The sequence below is a fragment of the Aquarana catesbeiana genome, linkage group LG02, assembly GCF_042186555.1.
Source record: "Aquarana catesbeiana isolate 2022-GZ linkage group LG02, ASM4218655v1, whole genome shotgun sequence".
Classification (NCBI taxonomy): domain Eukaryota; kingdom Metazoa; phylum Chordata; class Amphibia; order Anura; family Ranidae; genus Aquarana; species Aquarana catesbeiana.
Window position 1 is genome coordinate 558714919 of NC_133325.1, and position 13454 is coordinate 558728372.

The 13454-nt window shown below is 45.2% G+C and overlaps 1 protein-coding gene across 5 annotated transcripts in view; it reads right to left on the reverse strand.

Moving 5' to 3' along the window:
• Positions 1–7853, reverse strand: part of ANKS1A (ankyrin repeat and sterile alpha motif domain containing 1A) — a 175226-nt gene extending 167373 nt beyond the window's left edge. For 2 of the 5 annotated variants that reach the window (XM_073616016.1, XM_073616015.1), the window contains exon 1: positions 7601–7853. In XM_073616016.1, the coding sequence (XP_073472117.1) occupies positions 7601–7776 (176 nt within the window). In that variant the 5' untranslated portion in view covers positions 7777–7853. The remainder of the gene's footprint in view (positions 1–7600) is intronic. The other 3 variants (XM_073616019.1, XM_073616018.1, XM_073616020.1) reach the window with 2 other exon arrangements.
• Between the last annotated feature and the right edge of the window lie 5601 nt (positions 7854–13454).

Sequence of the window (13454 nt, forward strand, 5' to 3'; positions counted from 1 at the left end):
GTTCTGAACGCGGTGACGTAAAACACGTACGTCGGGACTATAAACGGGGCAGTGGCCAATAGCTTTCATCTCTTTATTTATTCTGAGCATGCGTGGCACTTTGTCCGTCGGATTTGTGTACACACGATTGGAATTTCCGACAACGGAATTTGTTGTCGGAACATTTTATCTCCTGCTCCCCAACTTTGTGCGTCGGAAAATCCGATGGAAAATGTCCGATGGAGCCCACATACGGTCGGAATTTCCGACAACACGCTCCGATCGGACATTTTCCATCGGAAAATCCGACCGTGTGTACGGGGCATAAGTCTGTTACTTTTCAAAACTTCCTTTAGCAGACCAAACTCTCCAGACAGCATAGCAGTAAAGCATCCTTCACACCAGTTTCCTTTTTCTGTGCAGGAATCTGCAACATGTATGCAGTTTTTCTGCATGGGAAAAAAAAACACGAAATGACATCATTTGTGTGAATAGGACACATGACTGAAGCACATGAAGACTGATGTGAAATTGAGGTCTCTGAAAGTGAAATATGCATGGTTTTCCCATTCATTTTCATGCACGTATGGTGTGAACGAGCCCTGACGCTGGGTTCACACTGTGTGGCGTGGCTCGCAGCAGGGGGTCTGGTGCCCCCCCATTCATCATTTCAGGTCCGAATTTTTGGCTGAATTCAAACCTGAAACGGAGCCAAAGGATCCTTCTGCTGTGTGCTCCACGGCCGCCCGGAAGATGTGTAAATCAGCTGCATTGAGAACTGGTCACACTCTGTCATGCGAATTGGATGCGGGAAAAGACGCATCTAATTCGCAAAAGTGTGAACCCAGCCTTAAGCCTCGAACACACAATCGGATTTTTGGCTGGGAATTGCGTGATGACAGACTGTTTGCCTAAAATCCTACCGTTAGTACTCTCCTTCAGACAATTGTTGTCCAACTTTCCTCCAACAAATGTTAGATGGCAGGCTAATAAATTTTCGGCAGACAACGGTCTGTTGTCAGATTTTTGTATCGTGTGTACACAAGGCCGTCACACAAAAGTCCAAAGTACAAACACGCATGCTCTGAATCTAAGCTCACCAAAACATGACATTAGTAGAAGGTGCCAAAACGGTGGGGCTCAAGAGCTGAAATTCCACGCAGTACATCACTACGTTCGTGTTTGTTGGCCGACAATTGTGTGCCGTTAGTATGCAAGACAAGTTCCTGCCACACGCCCTTCGGACAAAAGTCTAACGCTCTGTTGGCCAACACTCCCATCATGTGTACGAGGCTTTAAACCTCGTACACATGACCCGAGTGTTGGCCAACAAAACCATGGACTTTTGTCCGAAGGGCGTTGGCTCAAACTTGTCTTGCAACTCTTTGGGCTCCTTCTGCTAATTTCCTGTTAGTAGAAGTTTGGTGAGTGTTGATTCTCGCTTTGCTTTTCTTTTCACTTAGCGCTTTTCATTTCCATTCGTCAACCAGCCATGTTGCGGAATCGGAGGAGATAACGTGTTATTTATAATTGGCCTCGGAGTTATTGCTTTGACATTATTTTTTTTGTTGAATAATGATTTGATTTAGGGCCACAACGATTATTTTCATAATCAATTAATTGGCCGATTATTTTTTGGATTAATCGAATAAAATCATTTAAAAAAACGTAATATGCCATTGTTCCGTTTATTTAAAAGTAATAATGAAAAAACTGAGTGTTACACTCAAACTGCAGAATAAAACACCAATGATGGGGCACTATTCCTCCCGGGAACACCAATGATGGGGCACTATTCCTCCCGGGAACACCAATGATGGGGCACTATTCCTCCCGGGAACACCAATGATGGGGCACTATTCCTCCCGGGAACACCAATGATGGGGCACTATTCCTCCCGGGAACACCAATGATGGGGCACTATTCCTCCCGGGAACACCAATGATGGGGCACTATTCCTCCCAGGAACACCAATGATGGGGCACTATTCCTCCCAGGAACACCAATGATGGGGCACTATTCCTCCCGGGAACACCAACACCAATGATGGGGCACTATTCCCTTCCCCCTCCCAGGAACACCAATGATGGGGCACTATTCCCCTCCCAGGAACACCAATGGGGCACTATCCCCCCCCCTTCCCCTTCCCAGGAACACCAATGGGTCACTATTCCCCCCCCAGGAAAACCAATGATGGGGCACTATTCCACTCACCCCCCCGGAACAACAATGATGGGGCCCTATTCCTCCCGGGAACACCAATGATGGTTGCACTACTCCTCCCGGGAACACCAATGATGGGGCACTATTCCTCCCGGGAACACCAATGATGGGGCACTATTCCTCCCGGGAACACCAATGATGGGGCACTATTCCTCCCGGGAACACCAATGATGGGGCACTATTCCTCCCGGGAACACCAATGATGGGGCACTATTTCTCCCGGGAATACCAATGATGGGGCACTATTTCTCCCGGGAATACCAATGATGGGGCACTATTTCTCCCGGGAACACCAATGATGGGGCACTATTCCTCCCGGGAACACCAATGATGGGGCACTATTCCTCTCGGGAACACCAATTATGGGGCACTATTCCTCCCGGGAACACCAGCACCAATGATGGGGTACTATTCCTCCCAGGAACACCAACACCAATGATGGGGCACTATTCCCCTCCCCCTCCCAGGAACACCAATGATGGGGCACTATTCCCCTCCCAGGAACACCAATGGGGCACTATTCCCCCCCTTCCCCTCCCAGGAACACCAATGGGGCACTATTCCCCCCCCCCAGGAAAACCAATGATGGGGCACTAATCCACCCACCCCCCGGAACACCAATGATGGGGCACTATTCCTCCTGGGAATACCAACACCAATGATGGGATACTATTCCTCCCGGGAACACCAATGACGGGGCACTATTCCTCCTGGGAACACCAATGATGGGGCACTATTCCTCCTGGGAACACCAATGATGGGGCACTATTCCTCCTGGGAACACCAATGATGGGGCACTATTCCTCCCGGGAATACCAACACCAATGATGGGGCACTATTCCGCTCCCCCTCCCGGGAACATCAAAGATGGGGTACTATTCCCCTCCCAAGAACACCAATGATGGGGCACTATTCCTCCTGGGAATACCAACACCAATAATGGGATACTATTCCTTTCAGGAACACCAATGACGGGGCACTATTCCCCTCCCCCTCCCAGGAACACCAATGGGGGCCTATTCCCCCCCCTTCCCCTCCCAGGAACACCAATGGGGGCCTATCCCCCCCCCCCTTCCCCTCCCAGGAACACCAATGGGGCACTATTCCGATTCCCCAGGAAAACCAATGATGGGGCACTCTTCCACCCGCCTTCGGAACATAAATGATGGGGCACTCCCCCCCCCCCAGGAATACTTAGGAGTTACTTAGGAGGATCATTCATGGGGCACTTGTCAAAAAATAAATGTACTGAGGTTCTGTTTTTACTGTGTTATTACTAGCCATTAGCTGCTACCTTTCACACACAGTGTGCAGCTCAGCTCTCCTCACGGCTGCTTCTCGCCTCTCTGTTCCCTTGAGGCAGCAGCGGGCAGGGCTGAGAAGATCAATGGGGAGCTGACGCCAGCGAGGAGGGGGGGCACGGATGTGCGGCGCGGGAACGTGCCTGGTCACATACGGCGGCGCCTTGTACACAGGAGGAGGATTTTAACGGATGGACAGGGAGGAAGGTGCGGACCAACTAATCGATAATGAAAATCGTTAACAACAATTTTCATTATCGATTATCATCGATAATATCAATTAATCGTTTCAGCCCTAATTTGATTTGGTATATTTGATATATTTTTGGATGCATAGAATGCACTTTTTGGTTAGGTTCTATTGGCAGATAGCATGTCTAATTTTATGCGTTTTCTTTTTTTAATGCACAATAAAAAAAATTGTGGAGAATAATACTTGGCTATGTGTTTTACTTCAAATGACAGTTTGTGAATAGGCAGTTACATTTTAAAAAATACAATGTAAAATTGACAAGAGACACCAACATAGTTGTATCTTTGATCTTAAAATCTACGGGATAATGATGTTGTGGTAACTTGCCCCCCCCCCCCAAAAAAAAATTATTATTCTTGCTATCACTAGAAAAAAAAAAAAGCCTTTGAAAATTAGTTTGCAATAACTCCATCAGTATCACCAGCAAAGCAGCTTCATTATTATCCCATTAAAAGAAGAAGAGAATGTGTGCTGCATTTCGACATTTCATAATTTGTCACGTCACAAATATTAATTCTCCATTACAAACACTAGTTTACAAGACCGACCGCTTCTGGCTCGTCCTTGCTTCCGAGCAAGCGTGTTTGTACTTTGGACTTTTGTCCGACGGACTTGTGTACACACGATCGGAAAATCCGACAACGGACATTTGTCCGCTGAAAATCCTACAACAATTGCCCGATGGAGCATACACACGGTCGGATTTTCTCACAAAAGCCTGTGATCACACATTTCCCCTCAGAAAATCTGATCGTGTGTACAAGGCTTTAGAGTTAAAGACGTTGACATGAAATATAAACAAAGCATATCCCTCTATAGTGTGTACTTGCCAAAATTAAGAGCACCAAGGGTCATTTCTATATGCTGTTATCAGCATGAATCACTTCTGACAAGTTTTCCTGACACCAAGAGAAAAATGGTGACAGGGCAGGGACCTCCAGCTGACTGACAGCCTCAGCTCTGTTCCTGTGTGCTGTGTAAAGGGGTGTCCCCTCCCTCCAATCAGCTCTCCTCGCTGAGTTCTGCAGAGTGTAACTTCCGCTCTCTGTCCCCTATTTTCTGACAGCTCAGACAAGCTTTAGAAATTCAGCACTTTGAACAGATGTGGACAAGAGAAGACTGCAGATAAACAGGTACAACTTATACAGGAGGAGTTGTTCTATGTATCACCAAAGACCAGCCATTTCAGTGCGTATAAGGGATTACAACCCCTTTGGCATGAAGTGTAAAGTGTTACAGTGGCAGTAAAAGCAGAACTAAAGACAAGAATACTTGTACTGAGTTTACAGGCTTTAATACCCCAGTCCTGTGACAGTTCCCTTTTGTATACACTGTTGGATAGTACTGTGCCACTGTATTGGCTTGACAAGTATAATTTGTAGTTTGTTTTCAATAAACTAAACTAAAGTTAAAAAAAAAAAAAAAAAAAAAACACATGACAAGAATACTCACCTATGCTCCAACGGCACAAAAGCCCATGAGTTCCCTCGTTGGTGCCAGTCTCTTCTCCCTGGCTTCTTCCGGGTACCAGTGCTTGGCCATCTTAATTGCAAACAGGCAGGCATGTTTATTTTACTGCAGCAGAGACGTTGAAATCCTCTGCAATAAAAAGCCTACCTGTTCCCATTTTTTTTTTTTGCCTTTAGTTCCGCTTCACCATCGATAAGGGTGCCTGCAATAGTCAGCCTTTGTTCATTTATGTAAAAGCTTTATCTCCCAAAAAAATGTTGCTCTACGTGTTAGCCAGAAGTCCATCTAAATCGGCCAGGCATCTAACACTACCCTCTCCACAGATTGGTAATGTTGCTGACCAAAGGTGTTTCATTCGTCCAGGGTGAAAACACCTTAACGCCGTCCATACATGAATCAAAATTCGACCAGTTCAGCAGGGACTGGCTATCCATTGATCGACTTGGGTACAACCAGCCTGTCTGATTTTTTAAATGCGATTACTGCAGGGGGCTATTGACATTGTGTTCTGACAGCCTGGAAGGCTTCTCGCATCCCCCCACCCTTGCTGAACACAACAGCGCTGCGAGAGGCAATCCCACATTAACACTGTCTATGTTGATGGGGGAAATCAAGTGATTTTCTTTCCTTCCACCCTTGGTGGAAGGAAAGAAAATCAAATCATCTATGGGCTGTCTAAGGCCAACGCAGTGTGGGAAAGGCGCTTTTTTTCCCACATCGCACAGGAATGTGTTGCCAAACCTAGATGAGCATGGGTGTCATTAAGAACACATCTAACAAACACAGCATGTTTGCAGTCACCAAACAACATGGGATCGCATCACCATGCAGTTTGGTGCAGTGCAATTTTTTTTTAAATCACTCTTGCCATACTTTTTGCGCATTCCCGCGTTGAAACGAATGGGCTGTCAAAAAAATATTAAGGCGCAGGAACACACCAGTTCCGGTGTAAACAATCCCAAAGAAGGAATTATGTTTCTGGCTGTGTCGTTAGGTTGAAATAACGGCAAAAAAAAAAAAAAAAAAAAGGAAATTATTCTAACACTTAGGGATTGGTAAACTACATTTGATTTTGGGATTAAATACAGCTATAAGAAAACATGTGCTTGTCTTTCATTTTACCACTAGCCACGTGTAGGAAATAGTAGTAATCTAGATTGTAAGCTCTAACAAGCAGGACCCTCTGATCCCTCCTGTATTCATTTGTATTATTATATGCGATTTATATAGCGCCAACAGTTTACGCAGCGCTTTACAATGTATAGGGGGGACAACACAATTACAGTACAGTTCAATACAAAAAGGTACAGGAGGGCCCTGCAAGGTAGAGCTTACATTCTAAAGGGAGGGGGTGGTGGTATTATAACTGTACTGTCTGTCCTCATGTTGTAAAGCGCTGCGCAAACTGTTGGCACTATATAAATCCTTGGCCTGGGAACTTCAGACACCTTCTGTCTAGGAGAGTAAAAGAGAGAAAAACTGAATTACACTATTGGAGCCTTTTTTTCTGCCCAGAGAACCGGTGGATATGCTGTGACACCTTCCTTGTTGCTGTGGAGATCTGTGGTTTATCAATCCATTCCTGATATATACAACCTTCTGGTGAGTGTGAACCCCAAAGGGGAGTGCGATGCACAGACTTCAATGTGGGGTGTTTAAAGTTATAACATAGCAAGTTTTCCATCTGAGGTTTCTGGGACTTTCTTCACATCATCTGTCAACTACTACTACTTGTGTGTACCATATACACATGAAAGCTGATCATAAACTTTATGACAGTAGCGCTGCTATAATAATTATAGGCACCTGATTTGGACTTGTGCAATTTTTATTATTATTACCGTTTTTGCTATATAAAGCCCATATAATAATAGTCCAAAGCCAAAAAAACACAAAATAAACCCACACAAACAAAAAGTAAGAAGGCCCTGACCACAATCTACAAGAATAATAAAATAAAAGGGAAGGTAATACCTGATGAACCACATAAAGGTGTGACACCTTCGCTGATGACACATCTGCAGGCTAGACAGTACATGGCTTTCTTATGTCACCTAACTGCTGATTCAATGATTGGCAAAGTATAAACAAGCACAAGTTCAGTGCCATGGCAGGTGAAGTCTGCTTCCAGAACCCCACCCATACATTAGACATGAACACAGACACTGATCGAACAGTGTGCCATTGGGATCACAATGTAAACACAGTGTGGGAAAGGTCCAATCAGTGTGAATGGGGCCAATGCACCAATATTTACAAAACAAAGGCTTTAAGGGGAACATTGGGAAAAGAAATGAGTGCCTCCCTCCCCTTATCAAGGTAATGTGGCTCCAAGCCAAGTCTCTATGTGCTTATCGGTGTTCCTATAGCTCACCTGAGCAGGCTGCTTAGCGGGTGACTAGAAGAAGACCCTCCTCCAGATACTCCAGCTCCGCCCCCCGAGGCTCCTCCTGGACCGGCCCCACTCAACCGCTTCCCCCCCAACAACCTCTCTACCGCTGCCCGGTTACCGGTGCGGGAGGCCTCCAGAAGCTCCTGCTCTTTCCCCATCCCGCCGTCACCCCGGCAACCACGCCTCCGCCTCCACTTCCGAGACGAGCGCGCATACGTCACACGCACATTCCACAACCCCTTAATCCAGTCTTGCATTCTGGCTGCGTATGGCCGTGGACACGCATGCTTACCATCGCTTCCTGCAACATAAATCTCTTCCTGTTAGGGTCCCAATAAAGTTTTTCAAATAGGTAAAAAAAAAAACTTTGTGTACAGTGTCAGTGTTGTGTACAGTTATGTTGTTGTGTGATGTAGCATTGTTATGATCATGCTGTAATGTAAACCCAGCTCTCTTTGTTTGATCAGTCTTCCCCAAAATATGACTATTGTGTGAGCTGTGTGTCATCACATGGGAAGTGGATCTGAAATGGAACAGTGAAGATTTGGGAACATTTAGAAATGTTCAAGTAGAACTGAACGCGGGGGTGTGGAAATTTAAAAAACGACTTGTCTAATGGCCTGTACACACGATCCGAATATCGTACGACTTTTTTCGCTTAATCGTCGCAAGTAGAAATTGAATAGGTAACTAAAGTCCCGAAAATTCTCGTACGACAGGAAAAAAAAAATCGGAAATGATGTCATGTGTTGTAATGTATTTGTATTGTATTTTCGGACGTCAACTATACTGACTAAACGAAAATCGTACAATCTGGTATCGTACGAGGAAAATTTTCATGCTTGTCCGATCGAATAATATCGGATGAAAGGGGTGTACGGGCCATAACGGACTAAATCGGGGTCCCAATCTACTTGTCCTGATAAAAAAAAAATAATAATTTTAATCAAGACCGTATTTAACCACTTAAGGATTTACTCCCTTAAATGACCAGGCATTTTTTCGATACGGAGCTGCGTCGCTTTAACTGACAATTGTGTGGTTGTGCAACACTCTACCCAAACAATATTGACATCCTTTTTTTCCCATAAATAGAGATTTCTTTTGGTGGTATTTGATCACCTCTGTGGTTTTTATTTTTTACACTATAAACAAAAAACGACCAACAATTTTGAAAGACAAAAAAAATATTTTTTACTTTGTGCTATAATACATATCCAAAAAAAAAAAAAACACATTTATTCATCAGTTTAGGCCAATATGTATTCTTCTACATATTTTTGGTAAAAAAAAAAAAAATCGCAATAAGCGTATATTGATTGGTTTGCACAAAAGTTATAGCGTTTACAAAATAGGGAATATATTTATGGCATTTTTACTATTTTTTTTTACTAGTAATGGCAGTGATTTGTGATTTTTAGCATGACTGCGACATTGCAGCGGACAGATCAGACACTTTTGACACTTTTTTGGGACCAATGACATTTATACAACGGTCAGTGTTATAAAAATGCACTGATTACTGTGTAAATGACACTGGCAGGGAAGGGGTTAACACTAGGGGGCGATCAAGGGGTTAAGTGTTCTCTAGGGAGGTGTTTCTAACTGTGGGGGGAGGGGACTGACTGGAAGAAGAGAGAGAGCACTGTTCCTGATCACTAGGAACAGCAGATCTCTCTCTTCTCCCCATGACAGAATGAGGATCTGTTTGTTTACATTGACATATCCCCGTTCTCGCTCTCTGTGGAGCGATCGCGGGTGGCCGGCGGACATCGCGGCCACCAGCCATGCGCATCAGCTTCGCCGCCGTGCAGCAGGCACGCACGCGCGTGTCTGCTATAGTTCTTAAAGGGACCGCCGTACCGATACGGCAATTTGCGGGGACGAGCCAACCTGCCGCCGTATAATGACGGCGGCTGGTCAACAAGTGGTTAAATCTGAGGTACTTTTAGGAATGTCCGAGGCTTTTAAAAGCAAAAGGGGCTTTTTGGCGACCTAAATTTTTAATATTTTTAACATTGTGCTATTTATCTCCTACTCACCTCCCTGCCTGTCTCCAGAACCGCACCGGAGACCCATTGGGCGCACATCAGGAAAGGAGCGTCGGGCTCTCTTAACACTCAGCAGAAGAGCGTTTGCTGAGTGAACAATTGAAGTGCCCCAATGAGAGAAAAAAAATCTCTTTTCCTTCAGGTTACCCTCACACACGGAAGCACTTAGGCGCTCAGTACAAGCGCATGCTGAGCAGCCAAATCATGCTCTGGTAAAGGATAAGTTCACCTTTTAACCAGTTCCGGACCGCCAACCGCACATACTGCGGCAGGGCAGCCTGGGTGCAGGAAACAACGTACCTGTACGTTGTCCGCGCTCCCTGGTTTAAGGCACGCTCGCTGCCGGCGACCGGCTCCCACTGTGATTTGACTACCGGTCACCCACGATCGTTCTCGGGAATGACAGAACAGCGGTCTGCCTATGTAAACAAGGCAGACCATCGTTCTGCCACAGACAAAGTGAGAGAGATCTGTGATTCATAGTAATCAGGAACACAGACCTCTCTCTCTGTCTAGTGTCATCATCCCCACACAGTAAGACCCCTTTCACACTAGGGCGTTAGCGCTAAAGTGCAGTTCGTTTTAGCGGCAGGGTCGTCTTAATAACATCATGGGCCCCTGGGCAAAGTAAAACACTGGGGCCCCTACCAGCCTGCCCCAATTTGCACCCCTACTCTGAAGTATTATAGTATGAATAGTTGATAGAATTAAAAATATATTGATTAGTACTTTAAATAAAATTAATTTTAAACAATGAGAACACATGCCATAAATCAAAGACTAATCAACACAAAGGGCACAGTACAGAGGAAGGCAGAAAGGCACAGTACAGGGTAGGTCAGGAGGGCACAGTACTGGTTCCGGGACGCTGCCCAGGACACGGCCATCCTGGGACATCTTAGTAAAAGCATGACTGGGGACAGTTGGAAAGTATGATGTAATGCAAGATTATCATGGGGCCCCTATGCACACGGGGTGCCCATGCATTAAGATGGCCCTGTTTAGTGGCGCTTTACCGCTGTTTAACCACTTCCCTACCGCCCATAGTCATATGACGTCCCCAGATGGGATCTCCCATCCTGGGTGGACGTCATATGACGTCCTGGGATTCCCGGGCGTCTAGGGGGCGCGCGCGCGCCGCCGGGAGCGCGCGCGCCCGCCGCGTTCCTCGGGACCCGGTGCGTGTGCCCGGCGGCCGCGATGTCCGCCGGGCACCCGCGATTGCCCGTTAACCGGGCCGGCATGTGGATCTGTGTGTGTAAACACACAGATCCACAGCCTGTCAGCTCTGAGGAGAGCGATCTGTGTTCCCAGAACGGAGGAACACAGATCGGTCTCCTCCCCTAGTGCGTCCCCTCCCCCTTCAGTTAGTAATCACTCCCTAGGAAACACATTAACCCCTCCCCGCCCCCTAGTGGTTAACCCCTTCACTGCCTGTCACATTTACACAGTAATCAATGCAATTTTATAGCATTGATCGCTGTATAAATGTGATTGGTCCCAAAAATGTGTCAAAAGTGTCCGATGTGTCCGCCATAATGTCGCAGTCACCAAAAAAATCGCGATCGCCGCTAAAAAAATTAAAAAAATGTTTTTTTTAAAAATGCCATAAATCTATTCCGTATTTTGTAGACGCTATAACTTTTGCGCAAACCAATCAATATACGCTTATTGCGATTTTTTTAAACAAAAATATGTAGAAGAAAACGTATCGGCCAAAACTGAGGAAAAAATGTGTTTTTAAAAAAAAAAATTGGGATATTTATTATAGCAAAAAGTAAAAAATATTGTGTTTTTTTCAAAATTGTCGCTCTTCTTTTGTTTATAGCGCAAACAATAAAAACCGCAGAGGCGATCAAATACCACCAAAAAAAAGCTCTAGTTGTGGTGAAAAAAGGATGTCAATTTTTTTTGGGTACAACGTCGCACGACCGCGCAATTGACGTTTAAAGTGCGACAGAGCTGAAAACTAAAAATTGGCCTGGGAAGGAAGGGGGTGAAATTGCCCTGTATTGAACCGGTTAAAGTGGTTGTTCCGGCCAAAATTATACTTTTTAAATAAAAATACCCCTATAATACACAAGCTTAATGTATTCTAGTAAAGTTAGTCTGTAAACTAAGGTCTGTTTTGTTAGTTTATAGCAGTAGTTTGTTATTTTATAAACTTACAGCAGGCCGTGGCCATCTTAAGTGTGGGCATCTGAAGCCAGACTGTATTTCTTCCTGGATCTCATCCTTGCAGATCTCGCACATGCTCAGTGCAGCACAAGCAGTGTAATAGGTTTCAGGTCAGGTTTCCATAGCAACGGCAGTTTCAGAGGAAGTTGCTGCCCCTTCCCAGAAGGCACTGCAAACAGGAAATGATGCGATGGGCCGCGGCCAGGGAGGAGGAAGTGAAAAATGAATACAGCAGATATACAGTAGGTGCTGAGAAAAAAAATAAAAAAATATCCAATTTGTTTACAGTGCACAGTTTAGTGAGGGATGCTGAAGAGTTGTAAAAGTGGGTGGAACTCCACTTTAAGCAGCGCTTTTTGGCCGCTAGCGGGGCGCTTTTAACCCCAAAGAAGGGGTTAAAGGCGCCTTTGTTGCAGCGCTTCCGAATCGCTCTTCAGGCAATTTGGAGGCGCTGCCCATTCATTTCAATGGGCAGGGCATTTTGCGAGCGCTAAATACAGCGCTTCGGAAACAGCCCCAAAGATGCTGCTTGCAGGACTTTTCCTAACGTCCCATAAGCGCACCACCCGGGTGTGAAAAGACACACTGAAATGAATGCGAGGAGCTTTTCAGGTGCTATTTAGATGCTATTTCTAGCGCTAAAATGCCTGAAAACCCCCTCAGTGTGAAAGGGGTCTTAAAAGGCACTCCCAGGGAATACATTTAACCCTTTGGTTGCCCCTGATGTTAACCCCTTCCCTGCCAGTGTCATTTATACTGTGACAGTGCATTTTTTATCACTGACCACTGTATTGGTGTCACTGGTCCCCAAAAAGTGTCACTTAGTGTTCAATTTGTCCGCCGCAATGTCGCAGTCCCACTAAAAATCACTGATATTGTTTTTTTTTTCAAAACTGTTGCTTTTTTTTGTTTATAGCACAAAAAATAAAAAATGCAGAGGTGATCAAATACCAATAAAAGAAAGCTTTATTTGTGGGGAAAAAAGGACGTCAATTTTGTTTGAGTACAGCATCGCACGACCGTGCAACTGTCAGTTAAAGTAACGCAGTGCCGTATCGCAAAAAATGGCCTGGTCATTAAGGGGATAAATCCTTCCGGGGGTGAAGTGGTTAGAAAGGATTAAATGAAAAATTTGCAGTTACTTTTTTTTTTCTCTTTTATTTAGGAGCCTGGAAAGCATTGCGCCAGCGATCAGCGGGTGCAATGCAGGACTCCTGTAGACTGTAAGTGTAAGCTGCCTGCTCTTTCATCGTATGAGCAGGAAGTTTCACACCGTCAGGAAGAATCAATGAACTACCACAGCGCTCAACAGTTCATTGAGAACTAGAAGCCGACAGCCACAAAGGATGTTGGCACTTGTAGTTGATTCATTCACAGAACTCTGTGAATGCACGATGCAGAGGGCTGCAGGAGCGGGAACATGTCACCTGTCCCACCCTAGAAATGGGTTGAACATGTAACATGTTCCTGAAGGTGAACCTATCCTTTAACCCTTTCGCTGCCAGAGACATTTTTGCATTTTTTTGCACACATTTTAAAAAATAATTTTAGGCCTGAAAATTACATAACCCCCCAAAACATGATATTTTCTGAAAGCAGACACCCTA